General features: G+C 41.4%; 1 protein-coding gene across 2 annotated transcripts in view; it reads left to right on the top strand.

Annotated features, from left to right (window-relative positions):
* The window catches only part of ADARB2 (adenosine deaminase RNA specific B2 (inactive)), a 453,219-nt gene that overhangs the window by 407,756 nt on the left and 20,920 nt on the right, over nucleotides 1–24,543 (top strand). For both annotated transcript variants that reach the window (XM_042477284.1, XM_042477283.1), the window contains 2 exons: nucleotides 8,866–9,034; nucleotides 22,870–23,051. In XM_042477284.1, coding sequence (XP_042333218.1) covers nucleotides 8,866–9,034; nucleotides 22,870–23,051 — 351 coding nt within the window. The remainder of the gene's footprint in view (nucleotides 1–8,865; nucleotides 9,035–22,869; nucleotides 23,052–24,543) is intronic.

The raw sequence follows: 24,543 nt of genomic DNA, 5'->3' as shown, positions 1-24,543 counted from the left end.
GCTAAGGCTGCTAAGACACATAAGCTTTCATGAGCTAACATCTACCACTTGATCAAATTCACATATTGACCATGAAGAAGGTTTTGTTTCACAAAAACTTATGCCAAGACATACTCATTGTGGGATTTGCTAAAAGAGACTGTATCCTGAACTGTATTCACTGTTTTTGTTGGAATAGCCACAGATTATCCCCTTAACTTTTGTAGCCCTCCCTATCAAAAGTTTGCTTTTACCAATTAGTCAACCAAAGGCTTTGTTGAAATCCACATGCAGATTGCAATAGTACTGTACGACTGTTTTTCATCTGAAGGATTACTGAATTGTATTGCTCTTAGTACTCACTTTTATTTCCAAGTGTTATTTCAGCATGTTATAAACTATAACAATGAACTAAGAGGCCAGTATAAAAAAGGAAAAACTGAACATTGGGTTCAATGCCCCTCCTCATCGCTTCATGGAAAAAGAGCGAGAGAGAGAGAGAAAGGGAGAGCAAGATCCAGTGAAGCAGAGAAATAGAAAATGAACTTCTGAGGCAGCCACATGTGAATTTCAGACAGGTTTTTACTCATGTGATTCTGTTTAATCACCATTCATTTCCAGCTTTTTTTCCTTTTTTAAGGTGGAGACGTAAAGAATTTTAAACTAGCTTTTTATTTTAAAAATAAATCCATTGTCAGTCATTAACAAAAATCCTGACCAACTGCAGATCATTGTAAAAACAAGGGAAAATACAACATACTGGATTTCAGGTATTAAAGGCAGTAAGGACTTATCTCTATGCATTCAAACTACAAAAAAATCATACTAAAAATTCTGTGCTTCCTTTTTTCTTTCTCTTCTACTCTCTTTCTGACACTCGAAGCAGTGATTTACACATCTAATGTCTAGTCAGGCACACATCATAAACCCACTCCAAATGATTTTTAAATTGGTCCTCTCTAACACTGGGGTCGGGTTGACATCTTGTTCCGGATGAAGTAGCATCTTCAGCTCCCTTCTCTTGACTGCTTCCTCCTCCCTCCTCCTTTTCCCTCCCCTTGCAATTAGTGGAATATAATCAAGGAGGAGAATAAGTGATGCAAAAATCAGAAAGAAATACAATCGCTGAGGTTTGAATGAAACAGAAAAAAGCAGTACTCTAAAGCTCATGGCTTAAAAAATACACATTGCAGGTGTGTCCTTTATAAGAAGTGAACCAAAAAACAGGTCTAATAGAAAATGGGCACAGGTTACTTTTCAAGAATATGATTCTGGCTGGGAGATTCTAGGAGCTGTACTCCCTAAATCTAACGTTTGCAAGTCCCGAAGATGGCCAGTGCTGGTCCCAAGATTTCCTGTGAAATACATGGATTCAGCATTAGTTTCTTCATATATCTTCTGCATATGCTTTTCTACAGGCCTGCTGAGAACTCATATTCCAACTGTCACAATTTGTCCTAATCAATCCTCTGTTGTCCCACTTTTTCAGCTGCTTTTTAAATGTCCCTGTTTCACTCTCATATTCTGTTGGTGCTTTTGGACATCTCAGCGGCTTTCGATACCAGACCATGGTATCCTTCTGGAATGCCTGAGGGATTTGGATATCGGGGGCACTATGTGGTTCAGATCCTATCTCTCAGGCAGATTCCAGGTGGTGATGCTGGGAGACAGTTGCTCTCGTAAACGGGAGCTGACATCGGGTGTCCCTCAAGGCGCCATCCTGTCTCCCATGTTGTTTAACATTTACATGAAGCCGCTGGGAGAGATCATCCGGAGACACGGGGCACAGTGTTATCAATATGCTGATGACACCCAACTCCATCTCTCCATATCCCTGACTGCTGCAGTGACCAAGGATGGCATCTCTCTTCTAAATGCCTGTCTTGAGTTGGTAATGGGCTGGATGAGGGAAAACAAGCTCAAGCTGAATCCAGAGAAAACGAAGGTACTTGCGATAGGAACCCCTGGCCCGGGTGGGGAAGTTTGTCAACCAGTCCTGGACAGGGTCACACTGCCCCTAAAGGACAAGGTTCGCAGTTTGGGAGTGCTCCTGGACTCGTCCCTACAGTTGACATCTCATGTGGAGGCGGTGGCCAGGAGTGCTTGGTACCAACTTCAGTTGATACACCAGCTGCGCCCCTACTTGGCTCAGAGAGACCTTGAAGCAGTGGTGCATGCACTGGTAACCTCTTGCTTAGATTTCTGCAATGCGCTTTACATGGGGCTACCTTTGTGCCAAGTTCAGAAGCTTCAGTTAATCCAAAATGCTGCAGCCAGATTGGTCATGGGAACATCAAGATAGGACTATATTACATCAATATTAAAATCTTTACACTGGCTGCTGATTAGCTTCCAGGCGCAATACAAAGTGTTGGTCGTTATCTTTAAAGCCCTACATGGCTCGGGCCCAAGTTACTTAAGGGAACGCCTCTCCGAACACAATCCTCCCCGCACTCTTAGAACCTCAAGGAAGAAACTGCTGGAATACACAAAAACTAGACTGGTCACTACTTCTCATAAAGCATTTACAGCCACGGCCCCAAAATTATGGAACAACTTACCAGAAGAGATCCATCTTATTACCACACTACAAGCCTTTAAGAAGGCATTAAAGACAGATCTCTTCCGGTGGGCATATCCACCTGACCTGCTATAGTTGAATATTCCCACTCTGATTTGATAATATGGAAAACAGACGACGATTCAGATGCTTTAATTCCCCTATCGCAACACTGCTGGCTGATTAGTATTGTATAGTATAGTATTGTTATATAATGTTGTTTTTAATCTGCTGTGCACTTTGCAATTTGTATTGTCGATATTGATGTGATCCCACCTCGATCCATAGGGAGAGGCAGGAAATAGCAATTAAAAAATTATTAATTATTATTATTATTATATTCACCTTTGTCCTTTCCTCTTGAACAGTCAGTCTTCTTCTGTAATGTTTTTTGTCACCTTGACCATCCACTGCTGTTACTTGTGAAATGTTGGAGGGTATAGAGCTGTAGTCCAACACCTGTAGAGAATAACGTGTTGGAGAAGGCTGTGTTAAGGCAATCTTTCTCAGTCTTTGTTCCTTCAGGACTTCAGCTCCAAGAATCTCCGAGCATTGGCTAAGCTAGGCTGGGGCTTCTGGGAGTTCAGGTCCAAAATACCTGGAACAGCAAAGTTTGAAAACTTTATAGCCGAGGAGGAAACTGTGGAGAGGTAGCACTCCATCCCATATCCCTCCATCTTGTAGGCCATGCATTCCCCACAGACGTCCTTAGAAATTCAAATTTCCCCCAGTGATTTTTTAACCCCGACCACCACCCCTTCAGAAATAGCTCCAAATTGCTACAAAGTAGTGATTTTGCCTCCTCACCTTATGAAAAATGGACTGAACTAGACAGAAACCAAGAAAATAGGCTGAACTAGATACGGGAAGTGAGCAATGGTGGTTTGGTGTAAAAAGAAATGACTTGGGCATTTTTTTTTAATGAAGGCACTTTGGGGCTTGGTCCACATGCTGTACTTGACCCACCTCTGGCTTAGACAGCCTTGGCTTAGCATGGGCTGTTGTGTCTTTTCAGGCCCATTATGGGCAACTGTGGTTCTTCAGAAGTTTTTGTCCTGCAGTTCTCATAAGTACAAGTAAGTGTAGCCAACGGTGAAGGATTATGGGAGTTGCAGATAAAAATGTCTGGATGACCACACTTGCCCACCACTGATATACAAATTAATGAAAGTGAACTATTTTTTCCCCAAAGTATATGTCTCTCTCATATCTTTTTTGACTCTGTCTGGAATAGGAGTGAAGTTTGCAGAATGCCTGTCAAGAGGGGGCTCTTATTTGTGCCTGAATCCGTTTGCATTTGGTAATTATGTCTGTCAGTGCTCCCTGCTCAGGCTTTGATCCTTGTCAGCTAACATTTACTTAGTATAATCAAAGTCATGTAAATTACAGCATATCTGATCCTGTCCTGGAACGGCTGATATTTTCAGGTAGTGCCTTCTGTCTGCTCCCTTTCACTCTCTCTCCCTCCCTCTTCTACCAATTCGACATTTTGTGCTTTGAAATACAGAAGTGACTACAGAGCCTTGGTTGCAATTTGAGGACTTCAGATGTGATAATCAAAAAGTAGGCCAGCTGGGGTTAGAGGAAGAGGAGGAGAATGGTTTCAAGGTATGAGTCCCCCTCTGTTGAGAAGGATGAAACAAGGAGAAAATTGGGCAACTTAATGGAACATCTGAAAGTTTGCCAGAGAACACTTATTTTCTGAGAGAGGCAGCTCTGGCTCAGCAATTTCCATCTTCACTGCCACAATATCATAGAATCATAGAATAATAGAGTTGGAAGAAACCACAAGGACCATCCAGTCCAACCCCCTGCCATGCTGGAAATCCAAATCAAAGCATCCCTGACAGATGGCCATCCAGCTTCTGTTTAAAGACCTCTAAGGGAGGAGACTCCACTACACTCCGAGGAAGTTTGTTCCACAGTCGAACAGCCCCTACTGTCAGGAGGTTCCTCCAAATGTTGAAGTGGAATCTCTTTTCCTGGAGCTTGCATCCATTGTTTCGGGTCCTGTTCTCTGGAGCAGCAGAAAACAAGCTTGCTACCTCCTCAATATGACATCCCTTCAAATATTTAAACAGGACTATCATATCACCTCTTAATCTTCTCTTCTCCAGGCTAAACATCCCCAGCTCCCTAAGGCATTCCTCATAGGACATGGTTTCCAGCCCCTTCACCATTTTAGTTGCCCTCCTTTGGACACGCTCCAGTTTCTCAACGTCCTTTTTGAATTGTGGTGCCACGAACTGGACACAATATTCCAGGTGGGGCCTGACCAAAGCAGAATACAGTGGCACTATTACTTCTCTTATCTAGACACTATACTTTTATTGATGCAGCCTAACATTGCATTGGCCTTGTTAGCTGCTGCATCACACTGTTGACTCATGTTCAACTTGGACTCCTAGATCCCTTTCACATGTAGTCTCGTTCAGCCAGGTGTCCCCCATACTATATCCATGCATTTCATTTTTCTGTCCTAAGTGCAGTACCTTACCTTTCTCTGTGTTGAATTTCATTTTGTTAGTTTTGGGCCAGCTTTCTAGTCTATTCAGGTCATTTTGAATTTGACCCTGTCCTCTGGAGTATTAGCTATTCCTCCTAATTTGGTATCATCTGCAAATTTGATAAGTATGCCCCCAATTCTGTCATCCTAGTCATTGATAAAGATGTTGAACAGCACTTGGCCCAGGACAGAGCCCTGTGGGACCCCACTGGTCACGTCTCTCCAGGGTGAAAAGGAGCCATTGTTGAGCACCCTTTGGGTTCAGGCGGTCAACCAATTATAAATCCATGTAACAGTTACCTTGGAGTTTATCAGACAAGGGGAATTGGAAGTATAATGTGATGGCAATCTGAACGCAATCATGAGGTTTAACATTATTGCGTGATAACCCACTACACACAAATTCAGGCAATGGGAAGTCAGTCCGAACACAATCATGTGGTTTCACATTATTGTGTGAAAGACTGCCACACGCAAATTTGGGCAATGTGGAAACAGTTCAAATGCAATGCATATTCACATAATTGCGTGAAACTAGCGACTTTAAGTGAATGCGTTCTGGCCCCACTTTCTTTTCATTCGAATTTAAGAGAAATTCCTTCCGTTTGATAAACTCCCTTGTCTAGCCTACATTTTACAAGCTTGTTTACAAGAATGTCATGGGAAACCTTGTCAAAGGCCTTACTGAAATCAAAATATACTATATCCACAGCATTCCCTTAATCTACCAAGCTGTGCAGGATGATAGAAGCATTGGACAAAGAAGGCAGCAGCTGGATTCAGTCACAGCACGGTCAGCTCCAGAGATTGGAAAACTTCCTTTGGGGACTACAACTCCACAATATCCCAACCAACATGTCCAATGGGGAATTCTGGGAATTGTTGTCTAAAAAACTAAATTCTGAGACTCAAATTTGTTAAGAGGGGATTTACTATTGTCTTCCTCTGAGGCTGAGAGAGTGTGACTCACCCAAGGTTACCCTGTCAGTTTCCATGGCCATGGTCTCTCAGAATCCTAACTCACCACTCAAATCACTACACCATACTGCCTCTGTCTCCTACAATTACTGCAGAGCTAACACTAGACAAAGTGGTACTTTGCCTTTTCCCAAGACACATTTTACACCACTGGCAGTGAACACAGGATGAAGAAAGTTAATACCTAGATGTGCCGTCCTCAAATTCTATGATGCAAATTCTGCAGACCTTGAGATATTGTTTAACTGGAACTCCTAGAATCCTTAGCCAACATAGCCTATGATGCTGGGAACAACCAAAGGGCTGCACAGTTCCTACCCTCTGCTATACTGCTCAATGAAGAATTGCTTGTAATTTCAGACTTATTCCTAAAGAAGAATGGATTGCAACCTAAACCAGGTATGCAGCAATGAGATCAAGACAACTAGCAAACGGAGCTTTATCCATAATAGCCCTGTTCAGATAGAGCATCCACTCACAGAGCATAGAACATGCTCACATTCGTCTGCCAGCAGGGGATAATAGCTATGATGTCTGAGTGATTCTGGATGTTATAGTTTGAAGCAGTAACGTTTCCAGCCTGTCCCATTTTCCAGCATTGGTTTTGCTGAAAGCCATTTTAATAAATGTCCTCCCTAAGTACTGTTGTTTATTGGGAGATTCTATCCCAGCATTTCAGTGGAGTTTGTACAGCACAACTGTAAAGAAAGGCAGGATCTCCCCTCACAGTTTACATTGCCCAGCTGTAAAACACAGATGCTGCCATTCTAGCCCACAATGTGACTGAACAGATACCATAAAATATTAGCATGCACTTTGCATATTAAATCTGTTTTGTGTGCCTGTTAACCAAATGGTACATATAAATTGTTTAAAGTAAACCTCAGGAGGAGATGGTGACCGAATAATCAGGGACTGACAAAGTAGTTAACAGGTGGAGGCAGATACCACTTTTTCTCCACTTCTCCACTTTGCTTTTCTTACTAATCCCAGGATTCTGAGACAATTTATTGTTGCCATCTCCAACATTTTCTTTCGTAAGCAATCTTTTAGCACCAGCCAAAATCAATCGGTTGTTATAGTTCTTGTGAATGGATCCTAGAAAATACATCTTAACAATGGCAGCAAGTTGAAGCCAAGAAGAAAAATGTCTCTAAGTAGTAAACAGAATGGCAAGCATTGATGTTTGCCTCCATCTTTCAAGGTGTCCATGAATTTGCAACACCTTGTTGTTGTTTTTTAATTTCTGTTTAGTAAACAAAGCCAACCTAGAGCCATGTAGTCTACTGCAATGTGTTATGCATAGGGTTGACTTTGAATACATAGAGCTGATGCAGTAGGCATTGCCTAGAATATTGTCAGGGGCATAATGAAAATGAGGACACATCTTGCCACTTTTGAAAAGACATAGCCTGCTGGGTTTTTCTAAACCCAGCTCTCAAGATGCTGTGGCTGATGTATAAATTTTAGTCTTGTGGGCTGGAACAGTTAAAGGGTAAAAGAAAAATCTTCTATATCAGTCTGCACAGATACTATGGTTATATGCTAAGTTCTTCCTCTTTATCACCTACTTGAAGTCAATTTCTGATGGTATTTCAGTCCTGGCTACCACAACCAAAAGATTTGTTTCTCGGGTTCTCAGATACCTTTTCTCAGCTGGGATGAGGTCTTGTGGATGGCTTCTAAAATGAATGAAGGGTTACAGGCAAGCCTGATGGATCGCTTGATGGATGGTTTCTAAAAGGAAAGGGGCCTGGTGGGTGGCTTTTAATGGGAAGATAGGTTACAGGCAGACACCTACTGAGGGATGTAGCATCCGAGTTATCGTAATCCCAAAGTGTTTATAGCATCAAATAAACCAATTCTAATGAACCTGGGGAAAGATTGACATTACCTGATAGTTATCATCTCAGCAAATTACTCAAGGATCTGACACTAGTCTGATTCCCCTGGTCAGAGCAGCTTGTCAGTCAGGTTCAGAATAATGGAGCTGCTCTTGGGCATTTCCATTTACATTCAGACTGTCGATTGCCCACCTACTTGACAACATACCAACTTTCCACCTTCCTGCTTACCACCTTGACATTTTGCCCAGCTAGTCCCCATTTCAGCTACACACTACTAGCTCTGTCACTCTGTCCCTGGCTGTAACCAGTCCTTTGAAATGGTATTTCAGCCTTGTACAATGGGAGAAAACATGAAGAAATTTGAGAAATGATGATATCATGGGTTCACCAAACAGAGGGCTGGCCTGGGACCCCAGAAGAGGCAGATTTCACCCTAAATTCCTCACCTCTTATTAACATGTAGACGCAGAGATGAGACGGTGAGACCTCACTGCGGGTCCTGCCCTTGGGGCCTGCATGTTCAGTGTCACTATGAAAAGAAGAAGTAGCTACAAAACTAGAAACATATACAATGAAAAGAGTTTTTTATTCTATTTTATTATCCTGATACTATTTGCAATTTTTATGATTTTAGAACTTCTTGTTTCTATTTAAATGCTCCTGGCTTTCATTCAAGTTACAGCAATGTAGGCTAACTGCATGAAATCTTTACAAAGCTATCATTAAGTTCAACACCTCTTACTCCTAGGTAAGTATTCATAAATTTGGAGTTAGCTACTCAAAAGACCCAATTTTAGTGTTTCTTAATCACAAGCAAACAAGCAAAGCATGAAAGTCTTTATTTGCCATCTGCCATATGTATGGGATGAACTGGGGAAACTGTTAAATTTGCCTCCCACTCACACAAAGTTCCACTTTGATGATAAATATTTTTAAATTAGTTTTTGTTATTGCTCCTGTGTCACTAAATTTATTTTCTTTTCTTTTCAACCCAGTGAATAGCATCAAGCACATAGTACGAAAATACCGTGGGCATCTTCGAACAAAGATCGAATCTGGGGAAGGAACTATCCCAGCTCGATGTCCCAGTGCAGTGCAGACATGGGATGGGATGTTATTGGGGGAGCAGCTAATCACAATGTCCTGCACAGACAAAATTGCCAGGTAACATGATAATGAAATTGTAAAATAAGTGGCAGCAGACATGGGAAATGTTAATCAAATTTTAAACAGTTATTTTTCCCAGTGGAGAAATAAATTGTGTCCTAAGAAAATGGTAGAATTGCTATGAAATCACTTCCTTCTAAAGCATTCCATGAGCATTGACTAAACTATTCAGAAGTGCTCCTGTTTACTAAACCTGTCCCAACACAACCTGTGCAAAGCTTCTTCTATTATTCAACACTCAGACTTACAGATGAGATCGATTGGTTCAGGGCTTTTATGATCTTAACAGATTTGTTCTTTGGTAACCTAGTTAAAGCCAGCATAGTGTAATGGTTTGAGCATTCGACTATAACTCTTGAGACCAGGGTTCAATTCCCTGCTCAGCCATGGAAAGCCACTGGATGACGTTGGACAAGTCACACACTCTCACCCCCCAGAAAACGCTGTGATAGGATCGCCTGAGGGTCACATGAGTCAAAAATGACTTGAAGTCACATAACAACTACTTACTTTTCCTTTGTTCCTTTGAACAATCTGTTATCAGAAGGCAAAAGAAGGCAGCTTCTCTCTATATATATACATACAGCCTAGTCCTTAAGGGGGGAAAATGCAATAGCATTGTTAATCAGTGATTAAATATGTATTTGAAAGATAAAACCCTCAACTTGCACAGTATATCTGGGTAGAAGATGAAGTCTCCAAGTTCCAAATGTATAATATTCTTAAAAATAATGAGCAGTGGCATATATTGTTGTTGTTGTATGCCTTCAAGTCATTTCCAGCTTATGGCGACCCTAAGGCAAACCTATCATGATGCTTTCCTGGCAAGGAGGTTTGCCATTGCCTTTCCCTGAGGCTGTAAGCATCTGACTTATATACTAAAAAAGTATTCCCCAGGCTTACAAAAACTCATTCTGAAAGTTATCTGGTTCAATTCAGCTTTATTCTTCAGTCTTCTGTGCTACCAAGAGCAAAGGAGAAGCCAAAGTATATGTATTTTCCAGTCCCAGTAAAAAAAAAAAAAAAAGTTGTATCTCAGAACAGTGTTACAAGCTCAAGAGTGTTATAAAAACCAGAAAGAATTTTCAAACTTGTCCAAACAGGGCAAACACGATGGGAGGTTGTGGTATTTCTTTCTGTAGTTCTCAGTTTTTTAAATATATATATACCTAAATTATGTTTTTGTGGCCCTGGACTATTTTCTGGCAATCCTCCAATACCTGCCACAAACATTTTATTCTGATTCTTGAGTGGATATCTTTTAATTTCAAGATCTATTGGAACAAAAAAAGCATCCTTCTGTTCTCCTCCTTTCCTATTTTGTTTTAATTATCATGTTATAATCCATCACTGAAATGACACTTTTGCACCATAGCAGTATAACCTAAGGGGGGAAAAATCAGAGAAGAAATGTTTGCAATCCAAACAATAGGACTACATCAGCAAAACACATACAGTTTTGAAAGAGCTGTAGTGCAGATCCAAGAAATCATTCCAAACCTACTTTATCTATTTTAGGTAATCTACTTTACAGCCGCTACATGGGGAGGAGATATATTCTTCCAGTGGTTCCAGAGTCACACTTCTGTCAGGTTGGTGGGAGGGTCAGGCCAGGAGTTGGTTAGTTAAGACATACTTTATTAAGTAGCTGGTACAGGATTCCAGGCACTGTCTTTCAAAACAGCTTGTTCCCATTGATTGATTTTGTAACTGAGGCTGCATCCACACTGCAGAAATAATCCAGGTTGACACCACTAACTACCAAGTCTGAATCCTACAAAATTCTGGGAATTATAGTTTGTTGGCACCAGAGCTCGCTGACAGAGAAGACTAAATGTCTCACAAAACTACAATTCCCAGGATTCTATATAATTGAATAATAATAATAATAACAACAACAACAACAACTACTACTACTACTACTACTACTTTTATTTATATCCCACCTACTCCAGTTAGGATCGAGGCATCTTACAATAAAAACAATCTGATACATAACTTCCATTGAGCCATGAAAGTTAAAGACATGCCAATCTGGATTATTTCTGCAGTGCAGCAGATGCAGCCTGAGTAATTCTAGTAAACCTCTAAAAAATTCTATGGTTCTCTAGAAACCCTACATGCTGTCCTAGAATACACCTCCTGGTAGACTCATGTTTATAGCTACTCAACTGTGCATATAATCAATTCCATGTACTGTATTCAAGGTGATTCAACATGAGCCCAGAGTTCTTATTCAACTGCCCAACATTCAGCTCTTCAGCAGAACAAAAGATAGCTATTTCTCCTCCTAGTTCCTTCCTGAGAGGCTTTGCCTCTGGAGAGCTAAACAAAGCAATTGATGGGTTTTACACATGTCTGTGCCTTAAGCTGTTCTAGATAGGAGAATGGTAATGATTTACAGAAGGAACAGTGTGATTTTTTTCTGATGCCTGATGTCACTGGCAGAAAAATACTACTTTTTGGTCTTAGTTTATCTAGGTGCCCTTGTTGCAGTCAATAATACTTTACAATCAAAATGAGGTTTTGCATGATTGATCTAATTGTAAGAATAATAAGAAAGTCCAATGACAATACACCAGAATAATCTGACACAGATAATGAAATAGTCTCAAAGTAACATTAGATCAAATCTTCTCTAGCAGATTGTCTCGATAAGGGAAAATAAAAGTCTTCAACAACATTTCCCCATTGCATCGGAGTATGATCAAACTTTCAAAATCAAATCTCAGTCAGAAGAAGAGCATGACTAAATAATTTAAAGCCTCCAAATCAAAATATGACTGTCTCTGGTTTTCTGAATGTCAATAGATAGTAAATTAAATATACATTCAGAAACCAATATTATATTTTAAACTTTGTGGGAAAATCAATTGCAATATAGAGTGTCAAAAACTGAATTATCTTTTCTCCAAACAAAGCTGACTTTATCTATTACCAGTTCAGTCTAGACTATTTCAAGACTCCTTCACAACTTCACAATAATGTGGCATGTTGTCATGTTCCCTGTTTCCAGCATCAAAAGAGAACTTCCTGTTTTGATGTTCAAAGTATGCTAATTGTTGATGTTATTACTTATTAATTGCACATTAATATGAAAGTGTGCATAGGTATTGTAGACAGCTCTTACTATGTTGTCAATGAAGAAGGAATATAAAGTAAGTGAAGTTTTCATCAGTGATCTTTTTTAGAGCTCTCTCTGAGAGACTATTTCCAGGAAGATGTTTCTGCACCTAAGTGCAGGATGGAGGAAGGTTCAGACTCTTGCTGCTTTTTGGATAGAAAAGCATTTGAGAAATACACATAGGGGTTTTGTGCACACAAAAAGCACCATTTTGCACAAAAATATACATAGTGGGTTGTTGGTCTTGTGAAAAAGACACCAGCTGAGCTCTGCACTGGGAGATGGAGCTACAAATATGTAGCTACAACACCTCACAGTGCTGTCTTCAAAAATCCTACTTTTGAAATCTCCAACCCCACCCATGATGAAGCCATTTCCAAGGTTCTAGAGAGTGGTGTGATGAGTAATGACATGGCTAGCCCACTCCTGGTCACAGAACACACCGAGACAGACAGCTGCAGAAGCCTCTGTCAGGTTCTCTCAGATCTTGTTGGAGCTGTCTGTCTCACAATGCCCCACAGTCAGGAGAGGGCTACACATATCATTAGTTACTGCCCCATTCCCCAGTACCTGAGAAATAGCAGTGTTGGGTATTGAGGCATAATAGATAGCTGTTCAAGTAGTTGCATTTTCTCAAGAGATGCATTAATGTGGCCCTTAGTGGAGTACATATAGTCTCTCATTTTTAACTTGGTGAGTGGGAGCTCTTTGACTGTTGCACTGCGGGTAGGCTAACAGCCTTAGTGCCTGTTGCACAATCTGTTGTGCAGCGGTGGTATCCAGCGTAATAACCCTGTATTATATGGTAGTTGGTTTATGTGCCACATAAATGCCTTTAGCAATCCATAGTGAATCCTCTACAGGAAAAAAAAGTTCCACCTCAACATTAAGAAGCACTTAATGTTGAGGTGAAAGCTGTTTGACAGTGGAATATGCTATCTCAGAGTGTGGTGGAGTCTCTTTCTTCAGAGGTTTTTAAACAGACTGATGGCCATCTGTCAGGAGTGCTTTGATTATATGTTCTTGCATGGCAGCAGATTGGACTGGATGGCCTTTGTGGTTTTGTACGACTCTACGATTCTATTATTTTAAATTAAAATTACTCTTCAATATAGATAAGGCTATGATTTATCAACAGGCTGAAAATCAGCCGTCCCAAATTTCAGAATGAGATACATTCCCTATTTCATTCTTTGACCCCAGCAAGTCCTGTTCTTTATGTAAACCCTGGTGACACTCTTGATAATGCAGATTTCCTTCATGTGAAAAAATATCTGTATCCCATAATCCCCTGTAGTGATGCTATGTATACCATAAGACAAAGTGAGAATCCTCTAGACCTCCAGATGTTGTGGAACTACAACTCCCATCATTCCTCATTACTGACTTTGCTGGCTAGGGCTGTTGAGAATTGCAGTTCAACACTTCTAGAAGGCTGCACAATACCTGCTTCTGCCATAATTTTTTTTGTTGTCAGCAATGCATTCCAGCCTAATAGTGGCTACGGTCAGAAAACAATTGGCATGGGTGCTAGACACTCAACACAAATGGGGGCATGGCTTTGGGAAGTTATCTTTAACTATAACTGCAGCCACATTTAAAGCTTCAAAGCATCTATTTTGCATAACTTACCAGAGTAGACATTTTCTGACATAGTAGAAAGAATTACAGGAGCCGAGTGAATAATACGCAGTTAATAATTTATCCAACAGCTGGGATTGTATTTCCTTGCTTACAAGGTATTTATAAGCAAAAATGAGCAATTTCATCAGTCTGATATTATTTTTCAAGGCATTCAGCAACTTTTTTGTGTGCTAAAGGTTTAATCATAGGTAAATTCTGTTAGTATTCTGTGCACCAAGTGTGTTGAGAGGCATTCTCAGCAGCCATTAACAAGTTTGGAAATTCTCACTGTCCAAATTGGAAGAAAACCTGCCCCTAAAAATGGCTGGATCTCCCATGGGACCAGCTCCAGGCCTGAAGAGGATACTTGGCCCAGGGCTGTCTGGTGGGACCTGCCCTATCTCAGTGATTTTTGAGTTGGCAGCAACAGGTGGCTACAGAGCACTATTTTAATTTCCCCAATGGAGTTTCTCTCTGCATCACTGTAGGAAATTCAAAATGGCAGCTCAGAGACATGGCACAAGGGTCCCATCAACACTGGGGGTCTGTTAGCGCCACAAGTTTCTGGAGATGTGATACCTCTCCATGTGTGCCAGATGACGGCATGGTGCCTGGTGTTACATTATGTAGAGACTAGCCAGAAGTAACAATGCATTATACTTCCAGTTATGAGAATTACAGAGGAAAAAATACCAAAAGTACATGCCCAGGTTAAGGTCTTAAGTATACCTAAGTATTCTCTGTGTATATGCATGTTAATATGGGTGTGCTGTTTCATCTCTTTTCTTTTTCAGCCTTTTAGGGGTGGGGGTTGTAGAGTGTCTTTTTTTCTTTTCTTTTTTGTCAGTTGTCTGGTGAATTATGAGCCCAACATGTTCTAGTGGTTTAAGTGCTGAACTAGGACTCTGGGAGACCAGGGTTCAAATCTCCACTCACCCATGGAAGCCCACTGGGTGACTTTGGGTAAGTCATTCTCCACCTCAAAGACAGCAATAGCAAACCCCCTCTGAATAAATCTTGCCAAGAAAATCCCAAGATAGTTTTGCCTTAGGTTTATAAGTCAGAAATGACTTGAAGGCACACAGCAACAAGTGCTGAGTTAGCACCAGGCTTCAGGTAGTTCAGGCCAATCATCCTTCACTTTCCTCCACAATCTAAGAAGCTTTTAAAAAAAACCAGATGGGCAACACATAGCCCTTGGGCTATCTGTGCCCCATGGTTTGTTATAAAAGCATAGAGTTACCTGATTGCTATTCATATAACACCATCCCTGCAGAATCAGCAGTGACAAGAGCATGCCAGCGTCCTCCCTTCCCTTCCTGTTACATCCAGATGGGAAACAGGACCTTAGAATGGTACACTAAAGATCATCTAGTCCAGTGATTCCCAAACTCTGGCCTTCCAGGTGTTTTGGACTTCAGCTCCCAAAATACAAGACTATTGGCCAAGATGACAGAGGCTTCTGGGAGCTGTAGTCCAAAACACCTGTTTAGGAATCACTGATCTAGCCCAACACCTGTCAGTGCAGGAATCAACAACTAAAACACCCCTGAAAGGTGGCCATGCAACATCTCTTTAGAATGTGCACCATCTTTTAAGGTAGTCTATTTTACTTTCTCCCAGCTCTTATCACCAAGAAATTCTTCCCAGTATTTAGTGAGAATCTCCTTTCTTGCAAACTGAATCCATGGGTTTGGATCCTGCCTTCTGGAATGGCAGAAAACAGGCTTTCATCATTTTCCATGTCAGAGCCCTTCCGATACTTAACGATGCCAATCATATCACCTCATTTGAAAAATGGTGATGGAGAAGAGTTCTACAGATGTCACAGACTGCTAAAAAGACAAAGGAATATTAGAGAAAATCAAGGCTGAGAATCAATTATCCATGTTTCCTCTTTGATTTTCACGCAATACGCAGACTGCTAAAAAGACAAAGGAATATTAGATAAAATCAAGTCTTTCTTTACAAGCAAAAATGGCTAAACTGAGACATTTGGGCTTTGTACATATCATGAGACCGTGATTCACTGGAAAGGACAATGGTACTTAATAACATGGAAGGCAGTAGGAAAAGAGGGAGATTATACTACAAGTGGATTGATTCAATCAAGGAAGAGCTGAGCAGAGTTGCTGATGACAGGATGACCTGGTAATATCTCATTCATAGGGTTTCCATAAACTGAAGTCAACTTGTTGGCAAATAACAATAACAAATTGTATCGCCTCTCAGTCTTGTCTTCTCCATACTAAGCATGCCCAGTTCCTTCAACCATTTTTCATAGGGATTTAGTTTTCAGACCTTTTATCATCTTAGTTGTCTCCTTGCAGCATGTTCCAACTTGCCAATAGTCTTCTTGAATAGAGGTGTCCAGAATGGGCCACAGAATTCCAGATGATGCAGAATAGAATGATATTATTGCAGCTGTGTTGGTATAGGGCTGTATGGTGTGACAGGAGGGTCTAACATCTTCCTGCACCATGAAGAGCCACCACAGTTAGTGCTAACTTTTAGGGTGGCTGTGGCAACAGCAAATTTGGTGGCTGTGATAAATCTAGTGGTGGTGCAGCCTCCAATGGGTTCTGTGGTGTCTAGTGTACACCCTCCAATCCCAGAAAGATGCCACCACTTGCCTTAATAACACCTCTGAAAAAGCTGTTGTACAAACGAAGAAATGTTTAACATCCACAACAGGGTAAGGAAAAATGAGTTGCATGCAAGAGAAAATAAGGCAGAAAACATTAAAGCTTTCACAAGCATTTTAGTGATAAACTGTCGGGATCCTATCTGTTGGCTATGGAAGGTTTGACCCTGGATTCTGCAGCTTTGAAAAACAAACCACTTGAAAAGCTACATACTAATGGAAGTGGAAATCAATTAACACAGCCAGCTCTTCGACTAGAGACAATTGGTGCATGTGATACAAGTCAATTTGCAATCATATCTCTTTTAACTCCTTTCTGCATCAATCAGGATTTGGTCATAGCCTCTCACTACTGGATACAAAAATATGAGCCATCCATTATCTAAACTATAGATCAGGCCCTAATGCAGTAGTTCCAATTTCCAAACCAATAATACCCGATTTGTCATATAACTAGAAAAGCGGCAGGTGTTCTGGAGAGTACAGACTACCATAAATAACAACCAGTATTGCGTGAAAATCCAGGAGGAAACATTGATATTTGTCTGCATGATTCTCTGGCAAAGTAAACAAGAAAAGCTTATGACAAATGCACATGACACTTGCTAAAGTTTGCAACAGCCAGCCCAGCTATGCTCCCATGCAAGTGGCACTCATTTCAGGGGTCTGTGCAGCTCAACACTCAGGTGAGTGGATGTCAGTTCTTGGCTCCAACTGTGCAAAGCATAAAGACTTCACAACCCACTTCTTGCTGGAGGCAGAAAATATTAAAATTCCTTTGCCCCAGCCTGAAAAACCCACACAGTTTCCCAGAATAAGCAACACTCTGAACTTGGGGTCTAAGATAGTAGAAGACATGAATGTGGCTGAATGTAATGTTAGAAGCATTTTAAATTCAAAGGATAGCTCCAAGGAATGTGTCAGAATTGGTGGATGCCTGTTTTCTGTTTCCTATCTTGTACTGTCATGCTAAGTTAGAAGATTGGTTCATTTAGTTCCAATGAATAACCTATTTGGGGCCAGAAAGGCAACATGCCAATATTTTAATGTTCTTTAAAAATTGCAATCTTTGAGATTGTCTCTTCCAATCTTGGACAAATGTCTTGCCCACATCTGCCTCCTGAGCTCCTCTTCACTACTTGTGCCAAGGACTAGACTTGGGGACTACTCCTTGCAAAGTGGGGACTACACTATTTAGCTATGTCCCTTCCCCCCCTCTAATGTCTTATCAGTCAGTAACTTCCGAATTTGCTTAAAAACCAGAACTTGGAAACATTGACCTAAATCCTGTTGATAGCCCTGACTAGAATAGACCCATAAAATCAGTGGCATTTATCCACATGTGATTCACAGTTCAACAGCTGGTTGAATGCATCTACTCTAGCTGTGGTACCAGCCGTTATTTTCTTGAAATAAGTTCCTGGAACATTCCAGCCACCATGACCAGTGGCCATGGTAGCTGGGAGATACTGAGACTTGTAGTCCAAAATAGTAATATTTCCAAGCTCTCCTTGGACTGTAATTCAGCTTCTGAATTTAAAAAGGGAGTTAAGCTGAATGGAATGGTGGGGATGGAAGGATTTAGGACTAAGGCAAGGTAGTGGCATTTGAGGAGAGGGCCACAAAGATTGTGAAAAAGATTATAAACAAAATCTTCCTTGGGCATTTCCCCCAGTATTGCTAGAAGCAGACAGGATCGGAATATAGAGAAGCTGACACACACACCTCCAGTTGAGCTGAACACTGGCCATGTAAGATTTTCTTTTTTTCTTTAATGTCATCTAGTGAACGGGAGGCTAGCTTTGCCCAGCTTCCTTCAATATCATTTCTGGCATTTCAGTTATTGACAGATGGGAGCCACATATATTTAGAAAGGAATTATCTGTACCAAAAACTGAACGAAGGATTTCTTCTACCCTTGTGCAATAAACATTGGAGTAATAGAACAGGAAAGACATGTATTTTGCTTTTAGCTCGGAGTAGCTGTTCTGCTCTCCTCATAGTCAAAACAAAGAGAGATTTGAGAATCCATCGTATTGATTTTCACAGGAAGATATTTATAGGGGGATGGGGGAATCTATAAATACTTAGAGAAAAATCTATATGCTAACAGCCCAGTTCACAATATGATTTAAGCCAAGGGGCTTGGACCCTAAGCCTGCCCAGATGCACTGAATTCGGTGGAGATAATTTGTCTGAAATCCACACATTTTTGTTGAAGTAGGTTCCATATCCAACTATCCTTCTACATGCCAGTTTCTCTTAATGACAAAAGTGATAAAAAATGATAAGTTATCTAAGCAGGGAACATGTCCTTGAAAGGGGCACTTTAAAAGTCTTGTACAATTAGAAGAAAACGTCAAACAATCATCATACGTCTTCCCAAGACAGGTCACTTTGATATATTGAGAGCCCAGAATGTAACAGTGCATTTAGCCTGCATAATTGATGTTAATTTTGAAAGTGCTATCTTGGAAAAAGCTGTAGAATCACAGCTATGTTCTCAGATGCCTAAATAGAGGCAACCTCCTTCAGAAATTAGCGTTACCTTTAACATTTATTTTCCTATAGAGCCATGAATTGTTTCTGAGACTCAATTTTATTTCCTTTGCCTATTTAGGCCTACTACCAAGATTTGACAATGTCGCTTCTAGGGGCTACAACTCCCATATTCTACCAATCTATAATCATAATCGTCATCTATGATCTTTTTTTGTAGTCCAAAGAAGCAACATTGCCAAACTCTGCCTTTTGCATGAGGAGCAGGCTATGATATGGTGAAAACTTTCTTGACATCAGACATCTAGAAGGCATTTCTTTTTCTGAATTCTTCTTATTTTAAAAACAAAACAAAACACCCCTCATGCTCATAAATGCTAATAAAAGTGGAGAAGGTGTTCCCCTCCCCATCATGTTCATGCAACAGCATAGCTTCAGCGCTCCTCTTCAGCCATGGAGCATCTGTGGACAGCCCTACCCTATTCTCCTCAATGGCAGCATATGCATGTGACCCCATCAACATGATTGTGTACATGTCACGCCACCATTAAGGAGAACAGGACTCGAGGTCCCACAGAGTTTGCCATACGGGGGAGGGGGGTCTGGAACAAACTCCCCATGGATACAGAGGGCTGACTGTACATATATACTGTGACATTTCCCCAATTCCCACATACTAGTTGCAGTCAATAGGTGTCTGTTCCCCTGTTCTGTAAAAAAAAAAAAATTAACAAGCTTATATTAAGACTGGCTCTCCAGGTCTTGGAGACCTGGACGGAAGGTAATCCGTCAGGCAAAAATCACGCCCGTCAGGACTGGACGCGAACGGGTGCGCGACGGGGGACGGAACAGGGCCTCTTGGAGGACTTTTGCGTGTGCGATAAAATCCGTTTTTGGGAGGTCGCGCGCGCACACGAGAGTCCTCCTCCCGTCCCTAGAACGTTTACGTTTCTGTGTGCGATAAGGTCCTATGATTCTATGATTCTATGAAGCAACAAGCTGATGATCTCTCTCCCTCTCATGTAGGCCATATCCAGAGTGAGGGGGAATTGTGACAGAGACCCTGCTTCTGCCACTCACACTGGAGGTTGCTCTAGGAGAGAGTGGGAATGTCATTTAGTGACTTTCTGATTCACAGAGGAGCATACCCTCATCAATTGCAGCAGCTGCCGCCCAGTGAGTGGGGATTTTGGGAGACCAGGACAGGAGTCACTGCATAGCAACTTTAGTGCCTATGCATTTATAACTCCCCAACAGCCATTGTTGTTTTTTAAAGTGGACAATTTCTTCCTAGAAACAATGACATTGCCTATAGCCAATCAGATGTAGATGGCAAATGAAGCTTATCAGTAATGCCTTCCTTACAGATTACTTTTGTTTGGCCTCCGTAATGTTACCACATAGCCACTTTTGATTGACTGTGCCATGGGTCAAAAGCCAATGCCTTCTCTGTACATCTAGTTCTTTACTTTCAGTAAATTAAACAAGATAGATGCTTGCAATTTGATGTCAGAAATGATACTAAGATTGTTCACTTTTTTCTAACCAGAAGCAAAACATTGCTTTCTGATTATTTGACTCTGTTATGAAATAAATCCCAAAGTAACAAAATATCTTACACTGACCCTAGCTGTTTCTTCACCTTCTGTTCTTGGTTATTTTCAGTGCAGTAAGGTCTACCTTTAAATGAGATGGATAGATAGATAGATAGATAGATAGATAGATAGATAGATAGATAGATAGATAGATAGGAGGCAGTCAATGTACAGAAATGACCATACAATACACATATACATATACATATATATGCAAACCCCCAAATGAAGGTATGCAAATCTGATAGACTAAAGCAAATGTTTCATAAAACCAATGACTGTTTAAATGGTGAGACTAAATTGTTTGTATATAAATATTACCTTTTATCTTCCATTTGAGTTTTATGTAGGATGAACACATTACTTTAATGACCTGCATTTAGAGAGGAAGAGAGGGGCAGTCTCACTCGGAAATCCTCAACAGCCAGATGGCTGCCTTGTCTTCCATGAGATTAAAAGATGTTTCTCATTGGCAGCCTTGCTTCTGAAGCAAATTAATACAGCCAACTAAATTGCCTGTGGTTTCTTCTTTGGGTGTGTGAGTGCGTGTGCATGTGTGCACGCACGTGGAATAAAATTTTAAAAGAACTTCTGAAAGCAATTTTCATCACAGGTTCCATGAGCAGATTGCTCTCCAGGTACAGCATGCTGGTTTTAAACATTCGGTAATTAATGGAAAGTATTTCGTGTTAATTGACTGCTTCAGGAAAGGGAAGTATAATGGCTCCTTATTAATCATGGAAAGAGACATACAGCACAGAGGCACTGCAATTATTGCACTAACGGTTGAGAAATGTTAATTAATGAAAAGAACAATGATGTAAGAAATTAGCTACATAATGCTTCCTGCTGGTACAGATTTGCACTTTAAATGCATTTTTTAAAGCATGGCAACCACTGGATGCTGCCTTAAATAGCAAAATCTCTCTCACCTTTTCTAAAATGTCACATATATTGGCTCATGAAGCACTAAGCTTGCAAAAGACAAATATTGCACTAAAGCATTTCTTAAGGAGTGCTTTTCAAGAAAGGAGTCATGCATTATGTATATATGGACTAAGTTCTCTGGAAGGAAATTCATGTTCTTGGTGTTTCCTTTATTTATATCCCATGAAGATTTGTCAAAATAGGAAAACTTGCTTGCTTAATACTCATAGAGAGATAATAATAGAGGAAAGCATTCCTCGAACAATGTGCTGCTTCTAAGAAGGGCCTTGCAACAAAGGCATAGGAATGATCAAGAATGGAGCCTCACATGAAAAAATTAATATGCTGGATGTATGCTAGCATGACTGGGGGTTAGGCTAGGGTAGCTTGTACCTTGTTATACTCTACCCACTCAGGTGTATTTCTTCTCAGCCAAACTGAAAATGTTTGCTCAGCTCAGATGGAAAACATTTGGGGGGTCTGCAGGACCAAGGGGAAAAGAGAATTGTATTCCACGCCTCTTCACCCCTTTTGATGTTGGACACTGGTTCCTCCCCTTCAGCTGCAAGCCAACATGGCTGGACCACATAGGTTTATCGATGCACAGACGTTTTGCCATTATACCCAGTTTGGTTACAACTGGCTACCAGGAAAGAATTGGGGTAATGCAGGTCCAAAACACACTTCAGAAATAATCCAGTTTGAGACCACTTTAACTGCCCTGGCTCAGTGCTAGGGAATTCTGGGAACTGTAGTTTTGTGAGAGATTTAGCCTTTCTGTCAGAGAGCTCTGGTGCCACAATAAACTACACTTCTTAGGATTCCCTAGCTCTGAGCCAGGGCAGTTAAAGTGGTCTCAAACTGGATTATTTCTGCAGTGTGTTTTGGACCACAATCTGCTTTGCTAATGGCAGATAATTATATAATATTTGGACTACAATATTATTTGTGGCACTTTTTGCCCAATGCTCTTTCACTTAAATTCTACTGGCTCCAGTAGACTTACAATGGTGTAAGGACATGAAGGTCTGGCAACCTAGTCCTCCATATATCAGGCACAGTACAATGTAAGTTAAGTGTTAAGTTTAAATCTCATTGGTTTCAGTGGAAGACTACTGCTCTTCAAATAAATCAATGGGACTTTAAAGTGAGTAGTCATGGCTAGATCATTCCTACTGACTCTTTCAGGATTTGTTTTGCTGCCGTGGGATGACTTCATTCCACCAATGGAACTAAGATGTCCATGCAATATTGTACATGTCATGCACCAAATAATGGCCCACTCCATCAATTCAACTGGGAGATCAGCTCCATTTGCTTTCCCTCAGCATGTTCCCATTCCTTCTGCTCATGGGATTCCATAACTTATTAATTTCCTGCCTTTTCAAATGCCTTTCTTAGTGTTGAATTTCTTTCCCAGGTGGAACGTTCTCGGGTTGCAAGGTGCTCTCCTTAGCTACTTCATCGAGCCAGTGTATTTGCATAGCATTATTGTGGGAAGCCTCTCTCACACTGGTCACCTTTCACGGGTAATGAGCCATAGACTAGAAGATGTTGGCCCAATGCCAGCCTCATATCGGCGGAATCAGCTGCTCCTGAGCGGTAAGCACACACTAACTTGGAAACATAAACTCTTTGCCTGCCCTTGATAGCGCCTCTGGGTTCCTACATAAACGTTATGAAATGCCTGTCTTCCTTCTCGTTTTAATTTGACACTATTGAAAATGATGTAGCCTACCTTGGTAAATTTAAATTAATTCCTCCTCAGTGCTGTACCTTCCTAAATTTCCATTGAGATGGCTTCAAGTTATTTGGAAAGGGGGACACATTGAGGCCCTTCCACCCCAGATGTGGTCCCTGTTGTTTTCCCCTCTCACAGTAGGGATGCACTTGCCTTATCTGTGGACATGACTATTTCCTGCCAAAGGCTGTAGAACCTATTTCATAATAAATTTGCAAGTACTAAATCTCACCCAGGATTTTTTTAACTGTGTTGGTCACTCTCATTGTGTACCCAGGCAACTAACTCCAGGTCAAAAGTGTTGGCTATGGGCCTGAACAGCTATTTTCCCCAGAAATAATTCCTGTCTCAAAAAAAATATTGGGAACTATTAATAAGACAGGAGAGCAGTAGAGAAGTCCTGCCTTTTTAAAAAAAAAGGTTCATTGTAATGAAGGGTTTGACGTTGTGTGGCTTAATGCTGCTAGCAAATTTCTGCATAAACCAGAAGTCAAATAACAGAGGGTTAGCCTTAATTGTATAGCAATGTACCGTAGTCCTTGGGAACTCAACCCTAGCTTGGCAACGAGTGGTGTAATATCTAGGAAAAATAGAGCTGGATGCGAACATCAAGAAGCTGAGGAATCCCTGCCAACTACACTCAATCCAAATTATGAAGTGTACCATTTCCCTTCCATACAAAATTCAGCCCCTCTAATTAAACCTGTCATACTTTCACTGGAATGTTCACAAGAAAAATCTTCTACTTTGGAAGTTGTCCAACAAGCTATTCCCCCTGATATGCAGTCCACACATAACAGAAAACCCTCAATCCTTCTCCCAGGAGGTGGGTGTGTATATCATGATAAGGTTGGCAAGCTCAATCAAATTACTGAATTGGATTGACTTAGAGCAGAGGTCGGCAACCTCCGTCCCGCAGAGGCCCGGCTACCGGCCCCCGGCTGCTATTGCCGCCGCTGCGGCGGCCACCCGTCGCAGCTTTTTGCCGCTCTGGCCGCCGCCATTTTGGGTGGCAAAATGGCGGCGAAGTCTCACGCGACCTTCCCCAAGGTCGCGCAAGACTTCGCAGCCATTTTGGGTGAAAAAATGGCGGCGCCCATAGCGGCCTCTGGGGCTATGGGTGCCACCATTTTTTCGCCCAAAATGGCGGGGCAGTGTAAATCTCGCTCAACCTCGCCGCCCAAATGGCGGCGCCCAGAGCGGCCGCGGCAAGCAGCGGCGGCAGGCTCTAGGAGGCCCTTGCCATCCCTGGGGCCCTCCAGGTGGGCTCCTAGGGCGGCAGGGGGCCTCTGAGGGGCCGCTGCCATCCTGGGGCCCCGCAGGAGGGCTCCCAGGGCAGCAGGGGGCCTCTGG

Source organism: Sceloporus undulatus, chromosome 6, assembly GCF_019175285.1.
Source record: "Sceloporus undulatus isolate JIND9_A2432 ecotype Alabama chromosome 6, SceUnd_v1.1, whole genome shotgun sequence".
NCBI lineage: Eukaryota > Metazoa > Chordata > Lepidosauria > Squamata > Phrynosomatidae > Sceloporus > Sceloporus undulatus.
The sequence above is the reverse complement of the archived record's forward strand: the minus strand, read 5'-3'. Positions and strand labels throughout refer to the sequence as shown.